This window comes from Eubalaena glacialis, chromosome 6, assembly GCF_028564815.1.
Source record: "Eubalaena glacialis isolate mEubGla1 chromosome 6, mEubGla1.1.hap2.+ XY, whole genome shotgun sequence".
Classification (NCBI taxonomy): domain Eukaryota; kingdom Metazoa; phylum Chordata; class Mammalia; order Artiodactyla; family Balaenidae; genus Eubalaena; species Eubalaena glacialis.
In genome coordinates, this window is record NC_083721.1 from 76,213,162 (window position 1) to 76,240,753 (window position 27,592).

At 39.8% G+C, this 27,592-nt stretch overlaps 1 protein-coding gene across 1 annotated transcript in view; it reads left to right on the plus strand.

Annotated features, from left to right (window-relative positions):
* Positions 1-27,592, plus strand: part of ATP13A4 (ATPase 13A4) — a gene marked incomplete at its 5' end in the record, with an annotated part of 80,287 nt that overhangs the window by 24,046 nt on the left and 28,649 nt on the right. Inside the window, 10 exons of the mRNA XM_061193263.1 lie at positions 265-399; positions 2,800-2,970; positions 3,819-3,976; positions 4,611-4,799; positions 7,788-7,849; positions 12,401-12,551; positions 14,117-14,203; positions 14,416-14,569; positions 15,727-15,838; positions 26,886-27,010. Coding sequence (XP_061049246.1) covers positions 265-399; positions 2,800-2,970; positions 3,819-3,976; positions 4,611-4,799; positions 7,788-7,849; positions 12,401-12,551; positions 14,117-14,203; positions 14,416-14,569; positions 15,727-15,838; positions 26,886-27,010 — 1,344 coding nt within the window. The remainder of the gene's footprint in view (positions 1-264; positions 400-2,799; positions 2,971-3,818; positions 3,977-4,610; positions 4,800-7,787; positions 7,850-12,400; positions 12,552-14,116; positions 14,204-14,415; positions 14,570-15,726; positions 15,839-26,885; positions 27,011-27,592) is intronic.

The following is a 27,592-nucleotide window of genomic DNA, read 5'->3' on the forward strand; positions in this document are numbered from 1 at the left end:
AAGTTTCAAACATGTTCTGTGAATTTGTCATTAGTTTTTTCTCTGCCTATTTATTTTTTTTGCCACACAAAGGTTTTTATTTTATGTAATATAATGTATTACCTTTTTTTCTTATAGTTTGCAGATTTCAAATCAATGTTGAGGAATGGCTTCCTTTTTATATATGCCCTGGTTGCTTTTTCACTGATTTCCAATTTAGGTAGATGTTGGACTGTGTTTTTGTGGGAAAAAACCTGACTCAACTCTGTCCCCTCACACTTTCAGCTGGAGTCCAGGAGCTGGAATCACGCTTCCTGGTACCTGGAGATCTATTAATTTTGACGGGGAACAAAGTGCAAATGCCGTGTGATGCCATTCTGATTGATGGAAGCTGTGTGGTAGATGAAGGCATGCTGACAGGTATGGTTCTATCTCCTAGCTTACAGCCTCTGCTGCTTCTCCCAGGTTTTTCCTGAATGATAATGGCAAAGCATGGGGTTGCTATGGGACCTTCCTATCCCCACAAATCTTATTAACAGTCCTGCAACTGGATGGATCTGAGAGTTCAAATTAAAGCTGCTTTCTATGTACTAGGTTAGATAACAGTCCTAACTTTTTGAGTGTTTAGCATTTATTTCTTGAACAAAGGGTTATTACAACCCTGTCATTTTACCTTTAAAGATTTTAGAGGTCATTAGATGTTTCAGAATCATCTGTGACTTTTATGTTTAGTATTTTTCTATAAAACACATCTTCAGAAAAACACGGAGGGTTTGAAAACCATAGATGACATCCTGAAACACCTCCCCCCAACCCTGCTCCACCCCGGTCAAGGCCAGGCTCTTCCTAGCTTGGTATGAAAATGTTGAAAAGTGGTTGAGGCAGGATTTGCCAAATCTGCTAATTTCAGAATACACACTGGATATTTTGGACTAACCGTGTTTCATTTTTAAATCGCATGCTGGAGCTGGGAGGGACACCATATCATGGATATGGAAGCTGAGGTTCAGAGAGAAGTGACTTCTCAAGGTCATGGTGCTTTGAGTTCTTACTCACATATGCATTTATGAGAAGATGCTGTGCCAACCTTTCTGTAAGCTAAAGAATCATAAAGCCTTTTTCAGAGATGGAATTGGAGGCTATAAATACATATTGATGTACAGTACTGTGGTTCCCATTAAAGTCCAAATCAAGTCTATTTCTCCTGGCAGACCAGGAAGGCATTAAATGCAGACAAGAGCACACAACTCCCTCCTATGTGAACTTACAAAACAAAACAAAAAAAAAACAGGTGTGACAGGTCAGGTTTCTTTCTCTAGGGAATCCATAGACTGATAAAAATCCTTTCGTGCTGGGACTTTTACAATGCCAAGTACAATTTTCCTAATGAATGTGGCCCTAGTATACTGGAACATATCCCTGATCTTATACTGTCCTTTCTACAAATGGAGGTGGAGGGCTTCAATAAACTTTATTCTCTAAGCTTTATTCTTTATTTGGTTACTTTCACAACTCATTCACTACCTTGTATTGCCACTTAACCCACTGAAATCTGCCCCTCCCAGTGTGCTGGCAAAGGTCACGGATGTCCCAATTGGCAAATCCAATGGATTCTTTAAATTTCACATCTTATTGGCCTATCTGCTGCGTTTAACCATTCTGACCGTCTCTTCCTTCTGAAAACACTCTTCTAACTTTCCAAGACAGTGCTGACTCTCCAAGTTCTTCTACCACTGACAATACCATTCAGCTTCCTACACTGCTCCTCTTCCTCCATCTCTTTGATTTTTGATGTTGTTGAGGGGTCCTGGACCTTTCCTTTTCTCACCTTTCACTCGAACCCTAAGTAATCTTGTCTTTTCTGGTGGCTTTAATTATTGTTTATAAGGTGATGACCTGTGACTAAATATCTCTGGTCAAGGCCTCTTCCCTGAGCTCCAGACCCAAATAAATATCTAACTGCCTACAAATCATCTCGACATGGTCATTCCACAAGGCATCTCCAAATCAGGGACCAAAAGGCAATTCCTCCTTCCTCCTATAATCCCTGTGTTGGTGATTAATGCCACCCTCTGCTCTTTCTTCCAAGTCAGAAACCAGGAAGCCATTTAGAATTCCTCTGTCCCTATGATCTGCCAATATAAAAATCTCCCCAAGTTTTGTAGCTGCTCAATTTCTTATTTCTCAAAACCAGTGCCTCTTTTCTCCTCCTACTGCCAGTTGCCATAGTTCAAACCTTGTCCTCTTTAAGCAGGACTCTTGTGATTTTTTCCCAACTGGATATCCAGTCTCCAACCTCGTCAGACTTCAATTCATTCCTTGTACTGCAGACAGAGTACACTCTCTTTGTACGTAAATGTCATAGTACTCTCCTGACTCAAACAGCTAAAAATCTCCCTATTTCCCTCCTGCCACCAATGCCTATAGGAAAACATTTAAACACTTAAGTATGTGCATGCAGGGCCTTCCACGCTTTGGCTCCTACATAGCTCTCATGGCCTCTCATTCCCCAGACCCCACAACTTGCTATTCCCTAAATGGTTATTTCCAGTCTATTTCAGCATCTCTGTTTCATTTTACAATACTCATAGTATTTATAATATGACATTATACTTATTTGTTTCCATGGCTGTCTCCCCCTCTGGACTACAAACCTCTTAAACACAAGAAGTATGTTTCTCCTTGTATCCCCTATACCAAGGGTTGTTCCTGCCACATGGCAGCCTCCAAAAAATGCCTGCTGTGTGATGAGTTAGTATTTGCATGTTTAAGTGAGTGAAGGCCTCCCACCTCACAAAATGAGATGCTTGTTTTCTGTAGGAGAAAGTATTCCGGTCACTAAAACTCCATTACCTAAGATGGATAGCTCTGTGCCCTGGAAAACACAGAGTGAAGCGGATTACAAACGGCATGTCCTCTTCTGTGGAACAGAGGTTATCCAGGCCAGGGGGGCTTGCTCTGGCACCGTGAAAGCAGTAGTACTTCAAACGGGTTAGTTAGCATCTCCTTCGTTTTCTTATTTTGATGAAATATTTTCACTCAATTTGTCTAGTGCCTTAAATGAATTAGGTAAGGAGCAGTCTTTAGATGACAGACCCCATATATGTAAATATAGATATTTAAAATGTGAATTGAGCTATGGCCTTTTAGTAAAAATAATAACATTGATGACAACAATTATTATTCATATGCTTTGTAATTTATAAGCTATTTCCACATATCAAATTAGCAGAACAAAGATGCCTGTCCTCATCTTGTACATGAATAGGCTGGGGCCTGCACAATTCAAGTGAAGTTTAAAAAAAATCACACAGCCAGTCACTGACAGAGCTGGACCTAGAACTTAGGTATTCTCACCCAAAGAACTAATCTCAACTTCTTTCCAGGCAGGACTAGAAACTGAAAACTCGATGATGAAAAGTATTAGAAATTGAATCCATCTGTATTTACAGGGCCATTTAATTTAAATTCAAGTGTTCTGTGTGTGTGTGTGTGTGTGTGTGCGTGTTCACGTCCGTGCACACGTACAAATCCTTTCCTTAAAATGACGCTGTATTTGGAAAAGCTGTGCTCTGCCCCCATATGGTGCTTTCCTATCTCTGGGATGCATTGAAAGTAAAAGTATAAGGAAGGAAAGCCAGAGAGGAATAGGCTCTGAAAGAGCTCAGGTATATCCATTCTAGCACTTAGGTATTTGGCCAATTATCCTTTAATTGCATTTGGGCTTAAGCACTGTTTAAGTATCTCTAGAGAAAACAAAGGCTGTGTTGAGGATTAGAAGAGCTCTAACAGTAGTATTTGTCATCCTGAGAGTATGAGGTGTCTGTTTGCTGCTTCAGGATTCAACACTGCAAAGGGGGACCTCGTGAGATCTATTCTCTACCCCAAGCCGATGAATTTTAAGCTCTACAGGGATGCCATCAGGTTCCTCCTGTGCCTCGTAGGGACAGCCACCATCGGGATGATCTATACTTTGTGCGTCTATGTGCTCAGTGGGGTAAACAGCTTTTGTTCTTTTACTACATGCACACGTACACTCATCTATATTTCATACTCTCCATGTTGACCTTAATATAAGGCGCAGTTTTCAAACCTGGGAAAGCAAAGCCAAACACAGAAACCTGCTTATATACTCCCAGATGCCCAATATAAGCAATTGATCACCAAGTTCCGTAATAGCCATCAGATCTAGTGGGATAAAACACTTTGTTTATTGAGATAGCAACATGCCTCTGCTCTTGGACTTTTCCTTACACTATTTTTTCATCTTCAATCTGAGGATGTTTATTCCAATAGTATAGTATTTTATAGCTGTTAAATGAGGAATTTAAAAGAAAACCCAATGTTGGTGAGATCATGGCAAACTGGTACATTGTTCTCCGCTGGTAGCGGAGAACAACAAAGTGCGACAACAAAATGTACAACAAAGTGCAACTGTTCATTGCACTTTGGCAAAATGTATCGAGAGCCGTAAACATGTTCATACCCTTTAAACCACGTTTGGCCCACTCACATCATTTCTAGGAATTTGACCTAAAGAAGTAAGCAAAAAGGAGGAAAAAAGTCATATGCATAAAAGTGTTCACGGTTGATTTATCTGTAATAGCTAAAGAGGGACTTTATCTTCCCAGGAACCTCCGGAGGAGGTGGTGAAGAAAGCCCTTGATGTCATCACAATTGCGGTTCCTCCCGCTCTACCTGCTGCCCTGACCACAGGCATTATCTATGCCCAGCGGAGGCTGAAGAAGAGAGGCATCTTTTGTATTAGCCCCCAGAGGATTAATGTATGTGGACAATTAAACCTTGTCTGCTTTGACAAGGTATGTGTGTTTCATTCTCATCCTCAGTGACATTTTTATCATCATTGTCATCATGCACAGGTACTTCACACTCTTGTGAGGCAGGAAACATTAGATGTGGGTACTGGGTACCTGACTTCATTTTGTCTCTGGTTGGATGTGTGATCTAGGACAGATACATCTCTTGAGCTCTCAGATTCTAGGATTTAGAGAAGGAAGAGTAGGGATGGAATAGGTGAATATTTTAGGGTTCTTCCACCTCCAATATTCTATGAAACACAATGAATTAAAATAGTATTCTGTCCCTCTGTAGTCAATACCCTCATGCAAAGAAAATAATTTAAGACTTTTATTACGGTTACTACTGTATCCCTAATGCTAGGACTGTTACCTGGCACACAGTCAGTGCTCAGTAAATATTCATTGAATTAATGAATGAATAAAAAAGGAAGAGTTTATTTAGCTGTGTCTTACTATGAGACTTGGTTAAAATAAATCCCCAGTCAATCCCTTACTATATTTTCCCATCTGCAGTATATTGCTTAAAATAATCCTTGATCCCATGCCAGTTACTCCCAATCAGCCTCTTATTCTACCTTCTCCTGGATATATTCTTTTTGTCTATATACACGTGTGCTGGCGTGAAGGTGAGAGCTGTAAGAGGGTAAGATGGAAATGAAGGGCTGTTTTGTGCCTGGGTCTTAATTTATAAAGGTGACTAAGTGACCGCAGGCAGAGGTCGATGCCATTGAAAGAAAAGTTTAATGTCTCTCACAGTTCCCCTAGACAGAAGAGCCGTGTCTCACCAGGCAAGGCCCCAGGAGGAATGCCAGATTTTGATCAGGAAGCAAAGCAGGAGTGAGGGGAGTGCTTGGGTTATGGCCTTTATAGGAGTTTCTGCAGGAAGGGCAAGACAGAGCAGGGTACACAGCTGACAATTGGCTAGTGTGAATGATGTTGGTGGGCTTTGGGCTATAGGAGTGGTCTTTAGTTGTCTAGTAGCTGGCGCTGGGGTGATTAAGTCAGAGAGACTGGGGAATCTGGTCAGATAGAGAAGGTATGACTCCTGACTGGTTAGTTTGCATATCAAAGGCATGCTGTTGGCTGAGACTCTGGTTATCTCTAAGAATTGGCTAGCCCCAAGGAGGCGGTCTGTCCCTCAGAAAGGTTTCTTAATTTGAACTTTTGGTGGTGGGCACACTGTATGGTATACAGAAGTAGAACTATAATGCTGTACACACAAAACTTATATAATTTTATTTATAACATAATGTAAACCACTGTTTTCACAATTAAAAATAGATTTAAAAGAGAGAGAGATTTCGTAACATGTCAAATATCATAATATACAGAAAATTCGAAAAGATATACAACCCGAGGACATTGTAGGCAGGCAAATGCGGGCAAGGAGTCAGGAGAGCAATAGAGTGTGATTTTGATCAGAGCAGAACATTAGTAACGGGAGAGGGTGTTGTAGACTTCAAATGTATGGCTAAGAAATTTTTACATACTCTTTAGGCAGTGGGGAGCCATTGAAGGTGTTTTCTCTTCTTTTTTATTGTTGCCTTCCATTTTCTTAATTTATTTTTTATTGTGGCAAAAGATGCATAACATAAAATTTACCGTTTTAACCATTTTTATGTGGCTTTAAGTGCATTCACATTTCTGTGCAACCATCACCACTATCCATCTCCAGAACTTCTTCCCTCTTCCCAAACGGAAACTTGGTACCCATTAAACAGTACAGTGAAGGTTTTTGATAGCAGAGAATTAATGGGATCAGAGCTGTATTTTATAATTACTTGAATATCAGAGAGATCTACCAAGAACAGAAGGTTAATATGGCTCTTGCCACCATCTCAATGTTATTTCGTGATCAAACTAGCACCATAAGAAAAGACGTTCTGGTTCTAGGATCGTGTTATCCTTGGACTTGGAAAAGGAAACAGGGAGTGGGAAAGATAATTGTGATATGAATTTGAATAAAAAATTAAGTAATAATTATGAGCAATTATCATTATTCTCAGCTCTTACTCTATGCTAGACATTAAATTAAGCACTTTGTAGTATCTCATTTAATTTTTAAAACAACCCTATATGATTATGACCATGTTACTGATAAGGGCTCTAATGTTTAGGGGGATTAAATAATTGGCCCAGGTCACACAGCTGGTGTTTTAGCCCAGTCCAAGCTCTTCATCACTATACCGCACTGAGAGAAATACCAACAAACCCCTTTCTACCAAATAGCTGTCAAATAGCAAACTATAATATTTCTTTAGAACAGTGAAAAATTCTACTTCCATTACTCGTTTCTGATGACATACTTTTAACTTTTGCTATAAATGCTGGGACTCACCCATTTTTAAAAACTTGTATTGAAGTAGAGTTGATTTACAATGTTGTGTTTAGTTTCTGCTGCACAGCAAAGTGACTCAGCTATACATATATATATTCTTTTTCGTATTCTTTTCCATTATGGTTTATCACAGGATACTGAATATATCTCCCTGTGCTATACAGTAGGACCCTGTTTTTTATCCATCCTATATATAATAGTTTGCATCTGTTAATCCCAAACTCCCAATCCATCCCTCCCTCACCGCCCCCCTCCTTGGCAACCACGAGTCTGTTCTCTATATCTGTGGAGACTCACCCATTTTATAGCTCTTAAAAGCAGGCTTACCAAGGACTCTCCCATCCATTCAGTCTTCTGTTAAATTCTCAAAACAAGCCTCTGAAATATGTAAGGCAGGTACCGTTTTCTTCCCTTTATTGCTGAGAACACTAAAGTTCAAAGAGATTAAGCGCCAGCTTGTCACACAACTGGTATGAGTTCATCAAATCTTCCACCCAGGACTCCAGATATGCACCTTATTGTGTCCTTCCTTGAAGAGCTGATCTTGATCACGTGTTGTGACATATATTTTCCTGTTAAAACATAGCTTATCAGTGTCACTGTGGGGCTGCTGCATCTTCAGAGTCAACAGAGCGCTTGTTTCTGTTTAGACAGGTACCTTAACAAGGGATGGCTTGGATCTCTGGGGAGTCGTGCCCTGTGATAGGAGTGGGTGAGTACTTGGGACCAAATGCATTGTCATTTCTCTTTTCCCAGAACTCTGTGTTTTTCTTCCTGAATACCAGTAATGGAAAGATTTTGGCACTGGCTTTGGTGAGCAGTGAACAGTAGTTGCCAGAGTATCTTCATTTAATTTCTCTTCTTGACTACTTCCAAAGCTCACTAAACCGTGCATATTTCCTCCACCCCAGTCCCAGCCCCGGGACACTCACAGAACCCAGGAGATGAAGGGCAAGTTTTGACACTGCATTTAAATCTTTGCTAAAATGTGATTTGCTGTCAGCATATTAGTTCGGGGCCAGTGTGTGTCATTTGGACAGTACCAAGACACTGTCCTTCAAGGAGGTAACATTCCTTGTACAAACTGAAGCCTTTCCATGTGCTAGGAGGAACACTGCCCTGACTTGTAGACACTGAATTTCAGGACGAGGAACATCTGTGGAGCCACAGCTAGTGTACTTCATTTTCCTTGGTATTCTAGTTCTGGCAACACTACTTTCTGGCTGCCAGAAACTCCTCTTTCCTGGCCAGAAAGGACTCCGTTTTGGCAGTTTACAACTTAACGTGGTTAAAGATTTGCATGTCCCTCTGCTGGGGCTCTCTTGTTTGAGTTTGCTTTTCTGCCTGCTTTTTCTCCCCACTGCAACTTCCAGCCTGATCAGAACACGAACATATGACAAATTCAGGTTTTGAGGTTTTTTTTTAAAAATTGAGGCATAGGTGATTTCAGGTTTTTTTTAATTAATTTTTTTTTGTCTTTTTTTTTTTTTTTTGCTTTTGAATTTCATTTTATTTATTTTTTTATATAGCAGGTCCTTATTAGTCATCCATTTTATACACATCAGTATATACATGTCAATCCCAATCGCCCAATTCATCACACCACCACCCCACCCCCTGCCACTTCCCCCCTTGGTGTCCATACGTTTATTCTCTGCATGTGTGTCTCAATTTCTGCCCTGCAAACTAGTTCATCTGTACCATTTTTCTAGGTTCCACATATATGCATTAACATACGATATTTGTTTTTCTCTTTCTGACTTACTTCACTCTGTATGACAGTCTCTAGATCCATCCACGTCTCTACAAATGACCCAATTTCATTCCTTTTTATGGCTGAATAATATTCCATCGTATATATGTACCACTACTTCTTTATCCATTCGTCTGTCGATGGGCATTTAGGTTGCTTCCATGACCTGGCTGTTGTAAATAGTGCTGCAATGAACATTGGGGTGCATGTGTCTTTTCGAATTATGGTTTTCTCCAGATATATGCCCAGGAATGGGATTGCTGGATTATATGGTAGCTCTATTTTTAGTTTTTAAGGAACCTCCATACTGTTCTCCATAGTGGCTGTATCAATTTACATTCCCAGCAGCAGGGTAGGAGGGTTCCATTTTCTCCACACCTTCTGCAGCATCTGTTGTTTGTAGATTTTTTGATGATGGCCATTCTAACTGGTGTGAGGTGATACCTCATTGTAGCTTTGATTTGCATTTCTCTAATAATTAGTGATGCTGAGCATCTTTTCATGTGCCACTTAGCCATCTGTATGTCTTTTTTGGAGAAATGTCTGCTTAGATCTTCCTCCCATTTTTTGGTGGGGTTGTTTGTTTTTTAGATATTGAGCTGCATGAGCTCAGGTTTTGTTTTTTTAATGAAAATATTTCCCTCTCATACTTGCAACCTAAATCACAAAGCATCTTATACATAAAAGGTACATCGTGATTCTTCTGCATTATGCAAATGACATACGATTTATCCATAAAATATTTTAATTATATATGTTCAACACATTTTCATATTAATGTATTATTTATAAACAAGTCCATTTCTGGAGTTGAAAAATTAATCCTGGTGCTTCTAACCATTTTAGTCTATAGAAGGAGGCTGTTACAAGTGGTAACTTTCTGAAGTTCTTTTCATTTTCTCTTGAAGATAGATTTGGATATATACCCAGTCTTCTTGTTCATTAGTATTTTCCTGTTTCAGTGTCTATAAAAAATGTATGCATTTATTCAAATATGTGAGCATTCAGAGAGCAGTCTTTTTCTTATTTATATTTGTGTCCCTAATGCCATATAACACTATAGAAGGCACACATAGTAGATATAAAATAAATGTTTGTTTATTTAAAGTGAACTTAATATGTTCCATCTTTTGAATGCTCTTCTCCTTATTGAATTGACATCATCTTATTCACAAAACTTTTAAAACTTTCTGTTTCTAAAAGTGACTTGTCAAATTTAAATAAAAACAATTGATATACTATTTAGATTATTGATAGATTAATCCAACCTGTCACTCTCCTTCCCCCTTCCCACCTTTCCCTCCTTCAAAAAGGTCAAAGTTGGCTCTAAATGACTAAAAGAGCAATTAAAAGTGTTTTTTTAAATTTTTTAAAGTATTTATTTATTTATTTGGCTGCATCAGGTCTTAGTCGCGGCACGTGGGCTCTTCGTTGTGGTGTGCAGGCTTCTCTCTAGCTGTGGTGTGCGGACTCAGTAGTTGCAGCACACGGGCTCTCTAGTTGTGGCACATGGGCTCTAGAACTCACGGGCTCAGTAGTTGCGGAGCTCAGTCTTAGCTGCCCCACGGCATGTGGGATCTTAGTTCCCTGACCAGGGATCGAACCCACGTCCCTTGCATTGGAAGGTGGACTTTTAACCACTGGACCACCAGGGAATTCCCCCAAAGTTTTTTTAATTGACAAATTTAATTGCTAGAATAAGAGAAAATAGATTAAATTCTAAGCAAGAAGTCAGCACTTGACTTAGTCACTGTTAAATATCTTATTGTAAAATGTAAGCTCATTTCTAATAATTCTTATCTTTTCCAAAGAGGGTCTGCCTAATGTGCCAGGTACTTCAAAGTCGTTGGAAGTCTACCTGAGCTACCTGGTCTTGATAAGTCATAAACATTCAAATAATAGTTCAAGGTCAGGGATGACAGAGGGTTCTATTTATTTTTGTGCAAACCAGGGTCTGGCCCAATCCTCCCAAACTCAGAACTGTGTATTCAGAATTACATACGGAAGACGGTTTGTGTGCCATCTTAAAGATAAGATTCTTTTTTCCTGATCTGTGTTTGCTTTACAGTGTGAGCTTGAGAATCTGTGTTAATCACTGATGGTGACTGCTTCCTTTTAGATGTTTACTAAAATACCAGAGACATATTGTAACCACTGAGATAACTTGATCTTTCAATATATAATGATATGATCAACAGGCTCAGTAATCAGTCGAGAGGTTTTTGAACTCTTAAGGAAGCTTGAATGAGGAAACCAGGAAGAAATATGGCTGAATTACGAGTTAACATTCTGATGTATATGCTTTCAGGAACAAAACTCTAGAGCAACTGAGGAAATGCAGGGTCCATATCATGAGAGATAATAGTCTGATCCTGGAGACCATGTTTTAAGACAAACTATGGTAAATAGTAAAAAATACAAATTCTTTCAAGAAACAGTAACTAGGAAGGTCAGAGTTCTGGAAACTGCACATTGGAAGCACAGCTAGAGGTTCCTGTGTAATCCCAGAGGAAGGGAGTATTAAAGGGGGTACAGCCAAGCTGGCCCACAAATCTGAAGGAAGTTGACATGTGGAGGAGGAGGAGCAAGTAGATTCTGACTGGCTCCAAGAATCAGATTTGGCCTTAATTCAGGAAGCACCTTCAGCCACTCAGGGTCCACCAAATAGTATGGCCTGCCTTGTGAACCACTTACTGCACTACACATGTAAGAAGGGACTGACCAATAAGGTCCAGAGGACATCCTTTTGTAGGCCCAATGCCAAACCTGATGACTTCAACTCTGAGTTAGTAAAAGAACCCTGCATATGATGTTTGAGTTGTATCTCGGTAGATTTTAGATGAGGGCACTTTCTACAGGAAGCAATGGTAATAATGGCTGCAATATAGATCCTAAATGCCAGGGTGGAAGAGGAGAATGCCGTGTCCTTTTCAAAATGTCTTTTAAAAATTTCATTTCTTTACCATTATGGTCTTTCAGATTTCCAGTAACCAACTCACTCATTTATTTGCTCTTATATTTGTTGACTGTCTACTGTGGACCAAACATTAGATATGTTGGAGAGAGAGATATGGAAGAGACAGCCCTTCCCTGAAGATAGATTGAAGGCGATACACAGATATACACAAGTAGCTATAGTATGAGCTAGCCTGTTCTGTCTCACAGCATAAGAGATAAAGTGGTCTGGAAGCTCAAGTGGGAGTGGACGCACTTAGAACTAAGGGTGATACTTCTAGTTCTTTCTATACTTTTGGATTTAAATCAGTGCCAGAGAGAGGGTAAGGAAAAGAGGGAAGAAAGAGCTTGAAAGAACCTCAGGATTTTTTCTCATACTCATTGAACTTATGTAAGGACGATGGATGAATGAAGCACTATTCATTTGGGGAGATTAGAGTGTGGATATGTAATGTAACAAAGCATATTAACTTATTTTTTAAAAGGATGGTCACCTCCAGAAGTTCCATTCTGGCTGGAGGAATAGACTAAAGCCCTTTCCCTTTTCTCCTTTAGCTTCCAGGAAGTCCACAACTTTGCCTCAGGCAAGGCTTTGCCATGGGGCCCACTGTATGCAGCCATGGCCAGCTGCCATTCTCTGATCCTCCTGGATGGGACCGTCCATGGAGACCCACTGGACCTCAAAATGTTTGAAGCTACTACTTGGGTAAGTTTCTGTTCTGCAAAGATTCTAAGAAGCTTCTTCAATGCCAGACCAAGCCAGGTGTTATCACAGCTATTCAATACTCATAAAATGCGAGGTCTCCAATATGGAATACATATGGCAGTGAGGGGCAAACTCATCTAAGCCCCAGTTTTCTCCTCTGTACAGTGTATTTCCATATTAGGGTTATTGTGAGGATTAAGTGGAAGGATGCCTTAAAAAAAATCCCTGGTGCTGTGCCTGGAATATATTACCAGCTCAATAGTATTAGTATAATTATTATATAATTATTTTCTAACCCTTTCCAGTTGTAGTATGAGCCATGTCTGGCTTCAGAATTATCTAGAACATGGGGATTAGGAAACGTCACTGTCCCCAGTGCTTAGGATAATTCGTTGTTACCAGGAGTTTTATTCCTACTACTTTAGTATTAATTTTGTCTCTAAGACTAGACAATAAAAAGGAAAACCATGAGAGCTTTTGTTGAGACTCTGAAGTAGATTTCAGATCAAATGGCCTTGTTCAGGACGAGGAATCCGGCTCTCCCGGTTCTAGTCTTGGCTCTGTTCTGATTGACTCCTTCACCTCGTGAGGTCATCTCTCCTGTTGGGGTTTTCCATAACTTTAAAATGAGGGGATTGAATTAGACCAGCAGTGTTCACCTAAAAGAAAACAAAAAAGCTGGAATCTTTTCTTAAAAGGAAATTTTATTCAAAAGCATCCTACACAAAACAAATCGTTGGAGTTACCCTGTTTGAGATAGAAAATGGGGAGTAAATGCACCGCTTAGGGAACACACATCCCCACCTACTTAGCTACAAGCCCACCTCCACCCCCTATAGCCTGGTTCAGCTCCAGGCCCCTGTGATGCATGTGTGAGCCCCACTGAAGGAGACAGTCTTTAGGGTCCCTTCCAACGCTAATAGGACATGGTTCTGTAGCAGTCTGCTGTAACTTTCTCCATCCTTCTTGGGTTACTGTTTCTGTACCTTTAAGTAGGGATTATAATTTCTTCTCTGAGATTTTTTCTGCCACTCAATGAGATGATTATAAAGCATTTTGGCATCTTTGGGTAAAAGGTTCCTTTGACTATAATTTAGGGTCTTTATTATAGCAATTCCTGAGCGTTTACTGAACATTAACCACATATATCACAGTCCCTGCCCTGCTGTACCCTGGGGACCATCAATCCAAATTAGACAGAGAAGGAAGGGCACGAGCAACAGTGAACCAGGAGAAAAAGGCAGTAAGGTGCGGGCTACTCACGCTCAGTGTTTTCAAGTTAAGCCCTTCAGAAATGTTGAATGAGCCTTTATACAGCACATTCCAGTAGAGAAAGCAGGAGAAATTGCATGAATAATTCAGAAGTGTCTGCCCTTCAAGTTCTTAGCATTTCCAATGCATTATTTTTGTGTGTGTGGCGAATTAAGTCTGGTTCACCTCCGTGTAGCTGAGGGAGGAGAATACATTGAGACGGCTTGAGATGTTCTCAAGGGAAGCGTTTGAGCACAGTATTAGTGGATGAACAAGAAAGAAATGTCTACAATGAAACATCCTGTTTGAAATAGGAAATGGTGGTTTCCGGGCATGATTTCCACATCAAGGGAGCACCGGCATGTGCCATGGTTGTTAAGCCCTGCAAACCAGCCAGCCAGGTAAGCCTTGCCTGCCCTCTACCCCACAAAACCCAACTCAGAAGGAAAGTCCTGTCAGGCGCACAATTTTGAAAGCTCAGAGATGTGTCTTCTTTGAATTCCACGTGTGAAAATTGGTGAGACCTTGTTTCCCTTATTTGCTAAACTAAGGATTGGGAAAGGAGTAATTAATTTCCAACAGCTAGAAGCTATGTGGTGTATCCCTCATCCAGGTCCCAGTGGCAGGAATTGCAATCCTGCATCAGTTCCCATTCTCATCAGCGCTGCAGAGGATGACAGTCATTGCCCAAGAGATGGGGGGTGACTGGCTGGCATTCATGAAAGGTGCACCGGAGAGGGTGGCCAGCTTTTGCCAACCTGAGACAGGTAAGTGGACAGACTTATATTACAATGGGCAAATCTGTATTTCCAACCCACATATGTCCCCTCAGCATTTGATCGATGAATCCAATTGCCTACTGGCCATCACCAATTGGATGACTCACTGGCATCTCAAACTCGGTACCAAAACCAAGCTTATCTTTCTCACTCTCTATATTTCCCATCTTAGTGAATGAAAGTACTACTCCCCCATCCCAGTTTAGGATTCTTCCTGGATTCCTCTCTCTCCCTCAGTGCCTCTGTCTTGTCAATTGCTAATCCATGGCCCTGTCACTCCATCAGCTCAGGCCCTCATCATCCCTCCACTGGATCACTTCATAGCTGGTGAATTTGTTCCCTGCCCCCCAGTGTCCCCTACTCTAATTCACCCTTCACACTGTGACCAGATTGGTTTTTCTGTCACACAGTATAATGATGTTAGCACATTCCTGCTTTCATTCTTTGGTTGCTTCCCATAGGCTCCAGGATAATCTCCTTTAGGATCACATCTAAGGCCTTCATGATCTGACTCCTATCAAACTTCCCAGAGTTTCCTTACCACTCCTATCTTCACATCCTGTGCTCGCCCTGAGATGAACTATCAAGGTTTGCTGTCTCATGGCCTTGTGTCTCAGCACATGATGCTCCCTCAGCCAAAACGCCCTTTCCCTTCTCCATCTAATCACATCCTCCCTGTCTGATAGATGCACCAAATGTTTCCATAGCGTGCTGTAACTGCCTGGATCATAGCAAGGATCTCATCCGATTGTATTGTTAGTCTACTGGCTGTTACCCTACTAGACAAAGACCCTCAGAGTGGCAATTGCAGTGTAATCTCTGCATCGCTAATTCCTGACCCATAGTAGACTCAATAAATATTTGATGGTTAAACTGGAGAAAAGAAGAATCATACACTTTCCCCATTCTTCTTCTTCTTTTTGTTTTTTTGTTTTTTGAATGCTTCCTTTTCATTTCTGCTTCACTGGATCCCAAGAGGTCAACCGTGACAATGTAGCAATATTTAACATTCCCACTGACTTGTTTGTGTACATTTTTAGAGGTGTGTTTTCTTGGGCAAGAGTTGGAACTCTTTGTAAAGAATTTCTCTCCCAGTACTAGCTGAGTTCATATTGCATACTAATCTTGTGTTATTTTCTGAACAGTACCAACTAGTTTTGTTAGTGAACTTCAGATTTACACGACACAGGGCTTCCGGGTCATAGGACTGGCCTACAAAAAGCTGGAAATGGACCATCACACCACTGCCTTGATGAGGTAAATGGGGTGGGGGGAATTTTGATAAAGCAGAATGGTTTCGTGGGAAGATGCACCAGACTGGGCAGTGGACCCAGCAACATAGCTTACTGAATTTGTGTGCATGAAATGCCTCTGAACTTAGTAAATGGGGATATAGTCATCCCTGCCCTGCCTAAATCACAAAGCTGATGTGAACACTGACTGGGAGAACTGATGAGAAATAGCTGTATAAATTGTAAAATATGATGTGATTGTACAGCTTTGTGAAAACAGATATATGAATACAACCCATGTTCCAGAGAGTTTGAAATTGTGGTCATGCCCCCATTTTGAACCAAATATAAGTTTGGTTTTAAATTATTTTTGGTATTTAATTAATTAATTAGCTATTTTGGGATTTTGTTATTTTTATTTTTTATCATGGTGAATTTGTTGAAAGAAAACATAACACTTGTCTGAAAAAAAATCTTGATAAAAAGTACACAACTTAATGAAATGAATAAATATAGCTTGGACTCAATATATAATCTAGGTAATGTAGAAAAACAAGAAAAACCTGGAGAGGCCATTCTAAAGAGAGTTTTGGTATGTATAGATTAAAATAAGGACGCTCAAAAGCTAAAATGGACTGGAGTAATTAGTAATTCAAATTTATGTGTCGTTTTACTTTCCACTGTTTTCAGACTATGGTGTTTATTTCATTTTCAATGTCATGTCCAATACTCTATGTCAGCCACTATTGGTAACACTGCTGTGGAGATAATCAAGGCTTATTTTATTATTTAGGATTTTAAATTTGGGAGGTCTAATATATTTGTTTTCAACCCTGTCAGATTCAACACTCTCTTCCTGTAACTGTATTGTGTATCACTTCCTTTAATATAAGAAAATAAAATTCATATGTAACATGATCTGCACATATTCTCTGTGAAAAAGAAATATAATGCCCTCTATATAGTACAAATAGAAGCTAAAATTACAGTGCATTATAAAAAGTAATAAATAGTTCCATAAATACACAGCTGACTCCATTAAAACAAAATGAAGCAAGATGTTTCTTGCACCCTATGTAGAATCATTGGAGCTGTAACATTCAGGAATGCAGGCTGACACAGGTGTGTTATACATCAAAGTCTCAAATACCACCGGCAGTCTTACTGTCAGCAAGGTGACTGTGAAATGGCTAAAAACTGTTGGGAAAATGGAATAAAATAGTACACCCTCCTCTCATTGTATATGGTAGTCACATTCCTGGAAAACTCAATAGAATCTTAAAAATGTGTACAAAATACTTTGTGTTTATATGTAAAACAGGGTTAGGAGAAGTATAAACAATTTTATATTTGCTTATTATAATATAGTTGTATTATATTTACTATAAAAACACAGTACACTAAATAGTATAATAATAGTGTGAAATAAACAGTATAATTCTGTACTGGCTTAGGAAAGTATCAACAATATTTTAGTGTCCATGAATGTCCTGTAAAATATTCAAAAGTCATGTGGGATGCAGGGTAACGTTTTGCATGTCTAGAAAGTTTCCAAAATGTCCTCTAGGGGCAATATCGCCCCTGCTAAGAATCACTGATGTGTCCCAACCTTGTCTCTTTGTAAATGGTGGGTGAGACCCAGAGTGGGAAGTGGCTCATCCAAAGTCATTGAATGTTGGATCCCCGGACTTATTGGCCCCAGGAGAGTGGGCCAGCTTACTGTGACCCTTAAAACTTTGGTTATTACATTCTGGATATTTGTTGTAATTTAATCAACCCAGTTCGCTCAAATCAGAGAGCTAAAAGTGACCTTTGAGATTGGATCTCACATTTTAAAGAAGAGGAAACTTGGGTCTGTGATGCGGCAGAATTGGGAATGAAACTTTGTTTCCTGAGAGCCTGTTGACACATATTATCAAGATTCTGGCTGCTAAGCCGCTGCTTCTGATTATAATAAAATATATTATAATAAAATATTTGCAAATCAAGTTTCAAACTCATGGCTTCAGGGCTTGTGCATGTAACAAAGCACTCAGGCAGAGGCACATGGGCAGTGGGAAATGGTGACACACAAGAGAGTCACCGTTGACTCTCACAGCATTGAAATTCCAACTTTTCAAAATCTGGTAACGTCTATACCCAAGTTCACTGGTAGGATCTGAGCTTAGGTCGTCAATCTGCCAATCTTGTGTTAAAGACACATCACCACTATATATACTTCTAGCTAAGTCAATTTACCCAGCCTTTCTAATCCATGATTAGAGCAGAACATTCTTTCTGGGGGGTGTGTGTGTGCGTGTGTGTGTGTGTGTTTACTCAGAGTGCTTCCGGCACTGATATCATAATTTCTTTGATGGTTCTTCGTTCGCTTTATGCATATTTCACCTTTTAAAAATCACATGGATTTTAAGAACACGAAGTATAATCACAGGAGTGACAATGCTCCTTTGTATTACACTCCCCATTCTTCATTATTTTTAGGTGCTTCAGGAGGAGGTATAATGTCTGTGCAGGAAGCAGGAAAAGATAGCATGCTATTCCAAGTTACAGAGCGTGAGCCCCTTCAAGGGACTACGTCTTCTCTTTATTTTCTGGCTCAGGTTGAATGAAAAGAAGAATCATGTCATGTTAGAGCTAGAAGAGACTTTGCAGATCCATTAGTTTCACCACCTGCCTTTATAAAAGTAGAGATAGATTGCCAGACAAGGAAAATGATTTGCCCATAGTTACACAGTAAGGTAGTCTCAGAGCTGGGATTACAATGCTGGTCTCCTGATTACTGTGCACTGAACCCTACGAAGGCCATGTGCCAGAGGAACCAGAAAAACGAGTGCCAAAGTGGGTTGCAGACTTTGTCAGATGCTTGACCCTGCAGCCGTTTTCTTGGCCCGATCTGGTGCCTTGTGGTTGGACCATGTCAGTCATCTCTGAAAAGGTCTAAAACCTGATGCCTGTGTATGAGGACCACTAGAAAGATTGGAGGGCCTGAGTCAAGCATCAACTAAGTTATCCTTCAAAGAGCAGCTCAAATATCACCTCCTCTCGTAAAGCTTCTCCAATCACTCCACCCAGAAATGATTTCACCTTCCTCTTTGATGCCATAGGACTCTTATTTGCACATGATCATGATACTTTCCCAGCCTTCCATGTAACCAAAGCGGTCAGGTCTAATCTTTTCCCCCAAGTTGAATGTCAAATCTCTGGAGTCAGGAGCTACTATAGTCCCTGCATATTCTCTTCCCCTTTCCAGAGACTTGTTCCTTGCACTTATTTGTGTGTTCACTAAATGGTCATTGATCTGACAGACTGGTTGACTTTAGTTCCTGTGAGAACACTCTGGTAGTAGAAATTCTGAAAGAGGAAGTAAATTTTCCTAGGTCACCTGGCGAAAAATGGTTACAGCAGACAGTAGAGCATTTCAACTGGCAAATGTTTGCCGAGCACCTCCTCTGTGATGGGCACCACATGACTATTGTCGAACTTGTCACTGAACTGAGAAAGGTTGCCCTTAAGGAGCTGAGACAGAGAGACAGATCAGATAGCAATGAATGATGATATATGGACAAATAAAATACAAGCTAAATTAAGGTAGAAGTAATATGTTGCGGTAGCAAGTGTTTCTCTATGGGGAAGTCTTTATGGGGAGGTGCATGTGAGCTCAGGTTCAAAATATAGGAAGGGTTTCAATGGCAGATAAAGGGAACTTATAACCTTCTCCATGAAATAAGAGGAAAAGTCTTACAGCGCCTAGAGCAAATGTTTAGAGATGGTTGTGTACGGAGTACACCCATGGTAAGTGCTCCAACTTGGCTGGAGGTCGGGGTGGACAAAGAATTTAGTGATGGATGAAGCTGGAAAGATCATTTGGAATCAGATTATGGAGAGACTTAAATGCCAGGTTCAGAAGAATAGGAAGTGCTATCCTTCTGAGCCAGCTCTGAGGTGAGTAGTTCAGCTGTGTCCACTTTCTGTCACTCCAGTGGAGGTGTTAGCGGTGTCCTGGAGAGTGCCCCTAATTCTAGTTCGGGGCCCTGATTGAAGTGAGGCCCAGCATTGAGACAAGCAAGGCAGGTTGGTTTTTTTGCTTTCATCTGTATTTCGACCAGAATTGGGTGGTACTCGTGCCTTGCTCTTGTGTCTGCTAGAGGTATCTGGGTCTCAGATAAATGAATCATGAAAGAATCTTTGAAACCACAATCCCAAATATACTCCCCTGCACTTGGTCCTGTGGAAAGTTTTGGAAATGTCCCTGTGATGGTCAGGAGCCTCGGAGAATTTATTTGTTTGCAGAAACATTCACACTTTATGTAGAGAAGCAATGCTACTTGCTGAGAGGCAGAGAGAGACAGGGAGGGAGAGAGAAGCTTGGCTTCAAAAGAAGGGCTCCTTTTTTGAGATTATGGCCTCATGCCTCTTGGGACTAAAATACCCTAGATATCTCTAGCTTTGATTTCTAGAGAAACTGGTTTTTTGTTTTATTTATCTTGTGCCTCACTTATTTTTTTTTTAAACATCTTTATTGGAGTATAATTGCTTTACAATGTTGTGTTAGTTTCTGCTGTGTAACAAAGTGAATCAGCTATACATATACATACATCCCCATATCTCCTCCCTCTTGCGTCTCCCTCCCACCCTCCCTATCCCACCACTCTAGGTGGTCACAAAACACCGAGCTGATCTCCCTGTGCTATGCAGCTGCTTCCCACTAGCTATCTATTTTACATTTGGTAGTGTATATATGTCCATGCCACTCTCTCACTTCGTCCCAACTTACCCTTCCCCCTCCCCGTGTCCTCAAGTCCATTCTCTACTTCTGCATCTTTATTCCTGTCCTGCCCCTAAGTTCTTCAGAACCATTTTGTTTTTCTGGTTTTTTTTAGATTCCATATATATGTGTTAGCAGGAGATATTTGTTTTTTCCTTCTGACGTACTTCACTCTGTATGACAGACTCTAGGTCCATCCACTTCACTGCAAATAACTCAATTTCGTTTCTTTTTTTTTTTTAATATAAATTTATTTATTTATTTATTTTTGGCTGTGTTGGGTCTTCATTGCTGTGTGCGGGCTTTCTCTAGTTGCAGTGATCGGGGGCTACTCTTCGTTGTGGTGCGCCGGCTTCTCATTCTCGTGGCTTCACTTGTTGCAGAGTGCAGGCTCTAGGCGCACAGGCTTCAACAGCTGTGGCACGTGGGCTCAGTAGTTGTGGCTTGCGGACTCTAGAGCTCAGGCTCAGTAGTTGCGGTGCACAGGCTTAGTTGCTCTGCAGCATGTAGGAACTTCCCTTACCAGGGCACGAACCTGTGTCCCTTTCATTGACAGGCAGATTCTTAACCACTGCGCCACCAGGGAATCCCCCAATTTCGTTTCTTTTTATGGCTGAGTAATATTCCATTGTATATATGTGCCACATCTTCTTTATCCATTCATCTGTTGATGGACCCTTAGGTTACTTCCATGTCCTGGCTATTGTAAATAGAGCTGCAATGAACATTTTGGTACATGACTCTTTTTGAATTATGGTTTTCTCAGGGTATATGCCCAGTACTGGGATTACTGGGTCGTATGGTAGTTCTATTTTTAGTTTTTTGATGAACCTCCATACTGTTCTCCATAGTGGCTGTATCAATTTACATCCCCACCAACAGTGCAAGAGGGTTCCCTTTTCTCCACACCCTCTTCAGCATTTATTGTTTGTAGATTTTTTGATGATGGCTATTCTTACCGGAGTGAGGTGATACCTCATTGTAATTTTGATTTGCATTTCTCTAATGATTAGTGATGTTGAGCATCCTTTCATGTGTTTTTTAGCAATCTGTGTATCTTCTTTGGAGAAATGTCTTTTTACGTCTTCTGGCCATTTTTGGATTGGGTTGTTTGTTATTTGATATTGAGCTTCATGAGCTGCTTGTATATTTTGGAGATTAATCCTTTGTCAGTTGTTTCGTTTGCAAATATTTTCTTCCATTCTGAGGGTTGTCTTTTCATCTTGTGTATGGTTTCCTTTGCTGTGCAAAAGCTTTTAAGTTTCCTTAGGTCCCTTTATTTATTTTTGTTTTTATTTCCATTTCTCTAGGAGGTGGGTCAAAAAGAATCTTGCTGTGATTTATGTCATGGAATGTTCTGCCTCTAAGTGTTTTCCTCTAGAGTGTTTTCCTCTAAGACTTTTATAGTGTCTGGCCTTACATTTAGGCCTTTAATCCATTTTCAGTTTATTTTTGTGTATGGTGTTAGGAAGTGTTCTAATTTCATTATTTTACATGTAGCTGTCCAGTTTTCCCAGAACCACTTATTGAAGAGGCTGTCATTTCTCCATTGTATATTCTTGCCTCCTTTATCAAAGATAAGGTGACCATATGTGCATGGGTTTATCTCTGGGCTTTCTATCCTGTTCCATTGATCTATATTTCTGTTTTTGTGCCAGTACCATACTGTCTTGATTATTGTAGCTTTGTAGTACAGTGTGAAATCAGGGAGCCTGATTCCTCCAGCTCCTTTTCTCTTTCTCAATATTGCTTTGGCTTTTTGGGGTCTGTTGTGATTCCATACAAATTGTGAAATTTTTTGTTCTAGTTCTGTGAAAAATGCCATTGGTAGTTTGATAGGGATTGCATTGAATCTGTAGATTGCTTTGCATAGTATAGTCATTTTATAATGTTGATTCTTCCAATCCAAGAACATGGTATGTCTCTCCATCTGTTTGTATAGTCTTTAATTTCTTTCATCAGTGTCTTATAGTTTTCTGAGTACAGGTCTTTTGTCTCCTTAGGTAGGTTTATACCTAGGTATTTTTTTCTTGCTGTTGCAATGGTAAATGGGAGTGTCTCCTTAATTTCTCTTTCTGATTTTTCATCATTAGTGTGTAGGAATGCAAGAGATTTCTGTGCATTAATTTTGTATCCTGCTACTCTACCAAATTCATTGATTAGCTCTAGTAGTTTTCTGGTAGCATCTTTAGGATTCTCTATGTATAGTATCATGTCATCTGCAAACAATGACAGTTTTACTTCTGCTTTTCTGATTTGGATTCCTTTTATTTCTTTTTCTTCTCTGATTGCTGTGCCTAAAACTTCCAAAACTATGTTGAATAATAGTGGTGAGAGTGGGCAACCTTGTCTTGTTCCTGATCTTAGTGGAAATGGTTTCAGTTTTTCACCATTGAGAACGATGCTGGCTGTGGGTTTGTCATATATGGCCTTTATTATTTTGAGGTAAGTTCCCTCTGTGCCTCCTTTATGGAGGGGTTTTATCATAAATGGGTGTTGAATTTTGTCAAAAGTTTTTCTGTATCTATTGAGATGATCATATGGTTTTTCTCCTTCAGTTTGTTAACATGGTGTATCACATTGATTGATTTGCGTATTTTGAAGAATCCTTGCATTCCTGGGATAAACCCCACTTGATCATGGTGCATGATCCTTTTAATGTGCTGTTGGACTCTGTTTGCTAGTATATTGTTGAGGAGTTTTGCATCTATGTTCATCAGTGATATTGGCCTGTAGTCTTCTTTTTTTGTGGCATCTTTGGTTTTGGTATTTGGGTGATGGTGGCCTCGTAGAATGAGTTTGGGAGTGTTCCTCCTTCTGCTATATTTTGGAAGAGTTTGAGAAGGATAGGTGTTATCTCTTCTCTAAATGTTTCATAGAATTCGCCTGTGATGCCATCGGGTCCTGGGCTTTTGTTTGTTGGAAGATTTTTAATCACAGTGTCAATTTCAGTGCTTGTGATTGGTCTGTTTATATTTTCTATTTCTTCCTGGTTCAGTCTCGGGAGGTTGTGCTTTTCTAAGAATTTGTACATTTCTTCCAAGTTGTGCATTTTATTGGCATATAGTTGCTTGTAATAATCTCTCATGAGCCTTTGTATTTCTGCATGTCAGTTGTTACTTCTCCTTTTTAATTTCTAATTCTGTTGATTTGAGTCTTGTCCCTTTTTTTCTTGATGAGTCTGGCTAATGGTTTATCAATTTTGTTTATCTTCTCAAAGAACCAGCTTTTACTTTTATTGATCTTTGCTATCGTTTCCTTCATTTCTTTTTCATTTATTTCTGATCTGATCTTTATGATTTCTTTCCTTCTGCTAACTTTGGGGTTTTTCTGTTCTTCTTTCTCTAATTGCTTTAGGTGTAAGGTTAGGTTGCTTAGTTGAGATGTTTCTTGTTTCTTTAGGTAGGATTGCTATAAACTTCCCTCTTAGAACTGCTTTTGCTGCATCCCATAGGTTTGGGGTCATCGTGTTTTCATTGTCATTTGTTTCTAGGTAATTTTTGATTTCCTCTATGATTTCTTCAGCGATCTCTTGGTTATTAAGTAGTGTATTGTTTAGCCTCCATGTGTTTGTATTTTTTACAGATTTTTTCCTGTAATTGATATCTAGTCTCATAGCGTTGTGGTCAGAAAAGATACTTGATACGATTTCAATTTCCTTAAATTTACCAAGGCTTGATTTGTGACCCAAGATAGGATCTATCCTGGAGAATCTTCCATGAGCACTTGAGAAGAAAGTGTATTCTGTTGTTTTTGGATGGAATGTCCTATAAATATCAATTAAGTCTATCTTGTCTAATGTGTCATTTAAAGCTTGTGTTTCCTTATTTATTTTCATTTTCGATGATCTGTCCATTGGTGAAAATGGGGTGTTTAAGTCCCCTACTATTATTTTGTTACTGTCGATTTCCCCTTTTATGGCTGTTAGCATTTGCCTTATGTATTGAGATGCTCCTATGTTGGGTGCATAAGTATTTACAATTGTTATATCTTCTTCTTGGATTGCTCCCTTGATCATTATATAGTGTCCTTCTTTGTCTCTTGTAATAGTCTTTATTTTAAAGTCTATTTTGTCTGATATGAGAATTGCTATTCCAGCTTTCTTTTGATTTCCATTTGCATGGAATATCTTTTTCCATCCCCTCACTTTCAGTCTGTATGTGTCCCTAGGTCTGAAGTGGGTCTCTTGTAGACAGCATATATATGGGTCTTGTTTTTGTATCCAGTCAGCCAGTCTATGTCTTTTGGTTGGAGTATTTAATCCATTTACATTTAAGGTAGTTATTGATATGTATTTTCCTATTATCACTTTCTTAATTATTTTGGGTTTGTTATTGTAAGTCTTTTCCTTCTCTTGTGTTTCTGCCTAGAGAAGTTCCTTTAGCATTTGTTGTAAAGCTGGTTTGGTGGTGCTGAATTCTCTTAGCTTTTGATTATCTGTAAAGGTTTTAATTTCTCCATCAAATCTGAATGATATCATTGCTGTGTAGAGTAATCTTGGTTGTAGGTTTTACCCTTTCATCACTTTAAATTTGTCCTGCCACTCCCTTCTGGCTTGCAGAGCTTCTGCTAAAAGATCAGCTGTTAACCTTATGGGGATTTTCTTGTATGTTAATTTTTGCTTTTCTCTTGCTTCTTTTAATATTTTTTCTTTGTATTTAATTTTTGATAGTTTGATTAATATGTGTCATGGCATGTTTCTCCTTGGATTTATCCTATATGGGACTCTCTGCCCTTCCTGGACTTGGTTGACTATTTCCTTACCCATATTAGGGAAGTTTTCAACTATAATCTCTTCAAATATTTTCTCAGTCCCTTTCTTTTTCTCTTCTTCTTCTGGGACCCCTATAATTCGAATGTTGGTGTGTTTAATGTTGTCCAAGAGGTCTCTGAGATTGTCCTCAATTCTTTTCATTCTTTTTTCTTTACTCTGCTCTGTGGTAGTTATTTCCACTATTTTATCTTCCAGGTCACTTATCCGTTCTTCTGCCTTAGTTATTCTGCTATTCATTCCTTCTAGAGAATTTTTAATTTCATTTATTGTGTTGTTCATCATTTTTTTTTTTTGCTCTTTAGTTCTTCTAGGTCCTTGTTAGAAGTTTCTTGTAGTTTCTCCATTCTATTTCTAAGATTTGGGATCAACTTTGCTGTCATTACTCTGAATTATTTTTCAGGTAGACTGCCTATTTCCTCTTCATTTGTTTTGTCTGGTGGGTTTTTACGTTGCTCCTTCATCTGCTGTGTGTTTCTCTGTCTTCTCATTTTGCTTAACTTACTGTGTTTGGGGTCTCCTTTTTGCAGGCTGCAGGTTCATAGTTCCCATTGTTTTTGGTGTCTGCCCCCAGTGGCTAAGGTTGGTTCAGTGGGTTGTGTAGGCTTTCTGGCGGAGGGGACTAGTGCCTGTGTTCTGGTGGATGAGGCTGGATCTTGTCATTCTGGTGGGCAGGACCATGTCTGGTGGTGTGTTTCTGGGTGTATGTGAATTTACTATGATTTTAGGCAGCCTCTGTGCTAATGGGTGGTGTTGTGTTCCTGTCTTGCTAGTTGTTTGGCACAAGGTGTACAGCACTGTAGCTTGCTGGTCATTGAGTGGAGCTGGGTCTTTGCCTTGAGATGGAGATCTCTGGGAGAGCTTTCACCGTTTGATATTACATGGGGCCAGGAGGTCTTTGGTGGACCAATGTCCTGAACTTGGCTCTCCAACCTCAGAGGCTCAGGCCTGATATCCGGCCAGAGCACCAAGACCCTGTCAGCCACATGGCCATGTACATGGGGAGTTTCTTGCCTTTTGGGAAGTCTGAGGTCTTCTGCCAGTGTTCAGTAGGTGTTCTGTAGTAGTTGTTCCACTTGTAGATGTATTTCTGATTTATTTGTGGGAAGGAAGGTGTTCTCCACATCTTACTCCTCTGCCATCTTGAAGGTGCCCCGCCTTACTTATTTTTAATGGTGTTTTCTACCAGAACTAGAACTCTCTGGTGGTTGTTAACAGGTGTGGTGATGAAAATCACCACAGCAGATGGAAGACAGCTTTGTGGTCATTTAATTCATTCTCTACAAAGATTAAAGTTAATCTCGTTCTTAATAAGCATCCTCTCTTCCTTTCAGTTCTGTCAGAGCAAAAGTATATTGTTGTGCCCCCTCCTGTTTTCTTTCTGGATAGTTCATGCACACATTCAGTACCCCAGGAATGGTGCATGAATGAGTGGGGACCACTCTGAGAGGAAGATACCTGACTTTGTTTTTGTTTTGCTTCCTGTAAGAAAGACTATACTGTGTGATTTCTGTTCAATCATCCATATACTTCCAGGGACCAGGTAGAATCAGACCTGATATTTCTGGGATTGCTGATCTTGGAGAATCGACTGAAGGAAGAGACAAAACCTGCCCTTGAAGAGCTCATCTCAGCCCGGATAAGGACCGTAATGATCACAGGTATAGAACAAAGTGTGTGTGAAAACAAGAAGAATTTGATGTGGAAATAGAGATTCAGTCATTTAGCAAATCTTGTTGACTTGCTACTATGGGCCAGACACTGTTCTAGACTCTGGACATGGACAACAAAATAGGCAAAGTTATTACTCTGAGCTTCCTTTCACGTGGGTTAAGATAGAAAATCAACCATTCGATTGAATAAACAGCTACCAATAAGTGTTATGAGGTACATAAAACAGGTGATGTGGTAAAGTGTGTCTGACCAGCTACTTTAGATGAGGTGTCCTTTCTGAGAGGGAACGTTTGAAATAACACCTGAATAAGAAGACATAAGCCATGCAAAGATGTTGATTTTTATTATTAAATGTTCGGAGAAGAAGAATGCTTAGTCAGCGTGGTCTGTAAAATACACTGAAGGCCCATCAATGAGAGCTACAATTCTGGAGATTAAAAAATGCTGTCCTTTCTACTCCTACTCCCAAACTCCAAATCACAAACAAGGGAGCAGTGAGAAAGGATCGTGCAAGAGAAATGTGTGAAATTTCTTAATGAATGCTTCCGAGTGGAGAGTCAATGATTTCC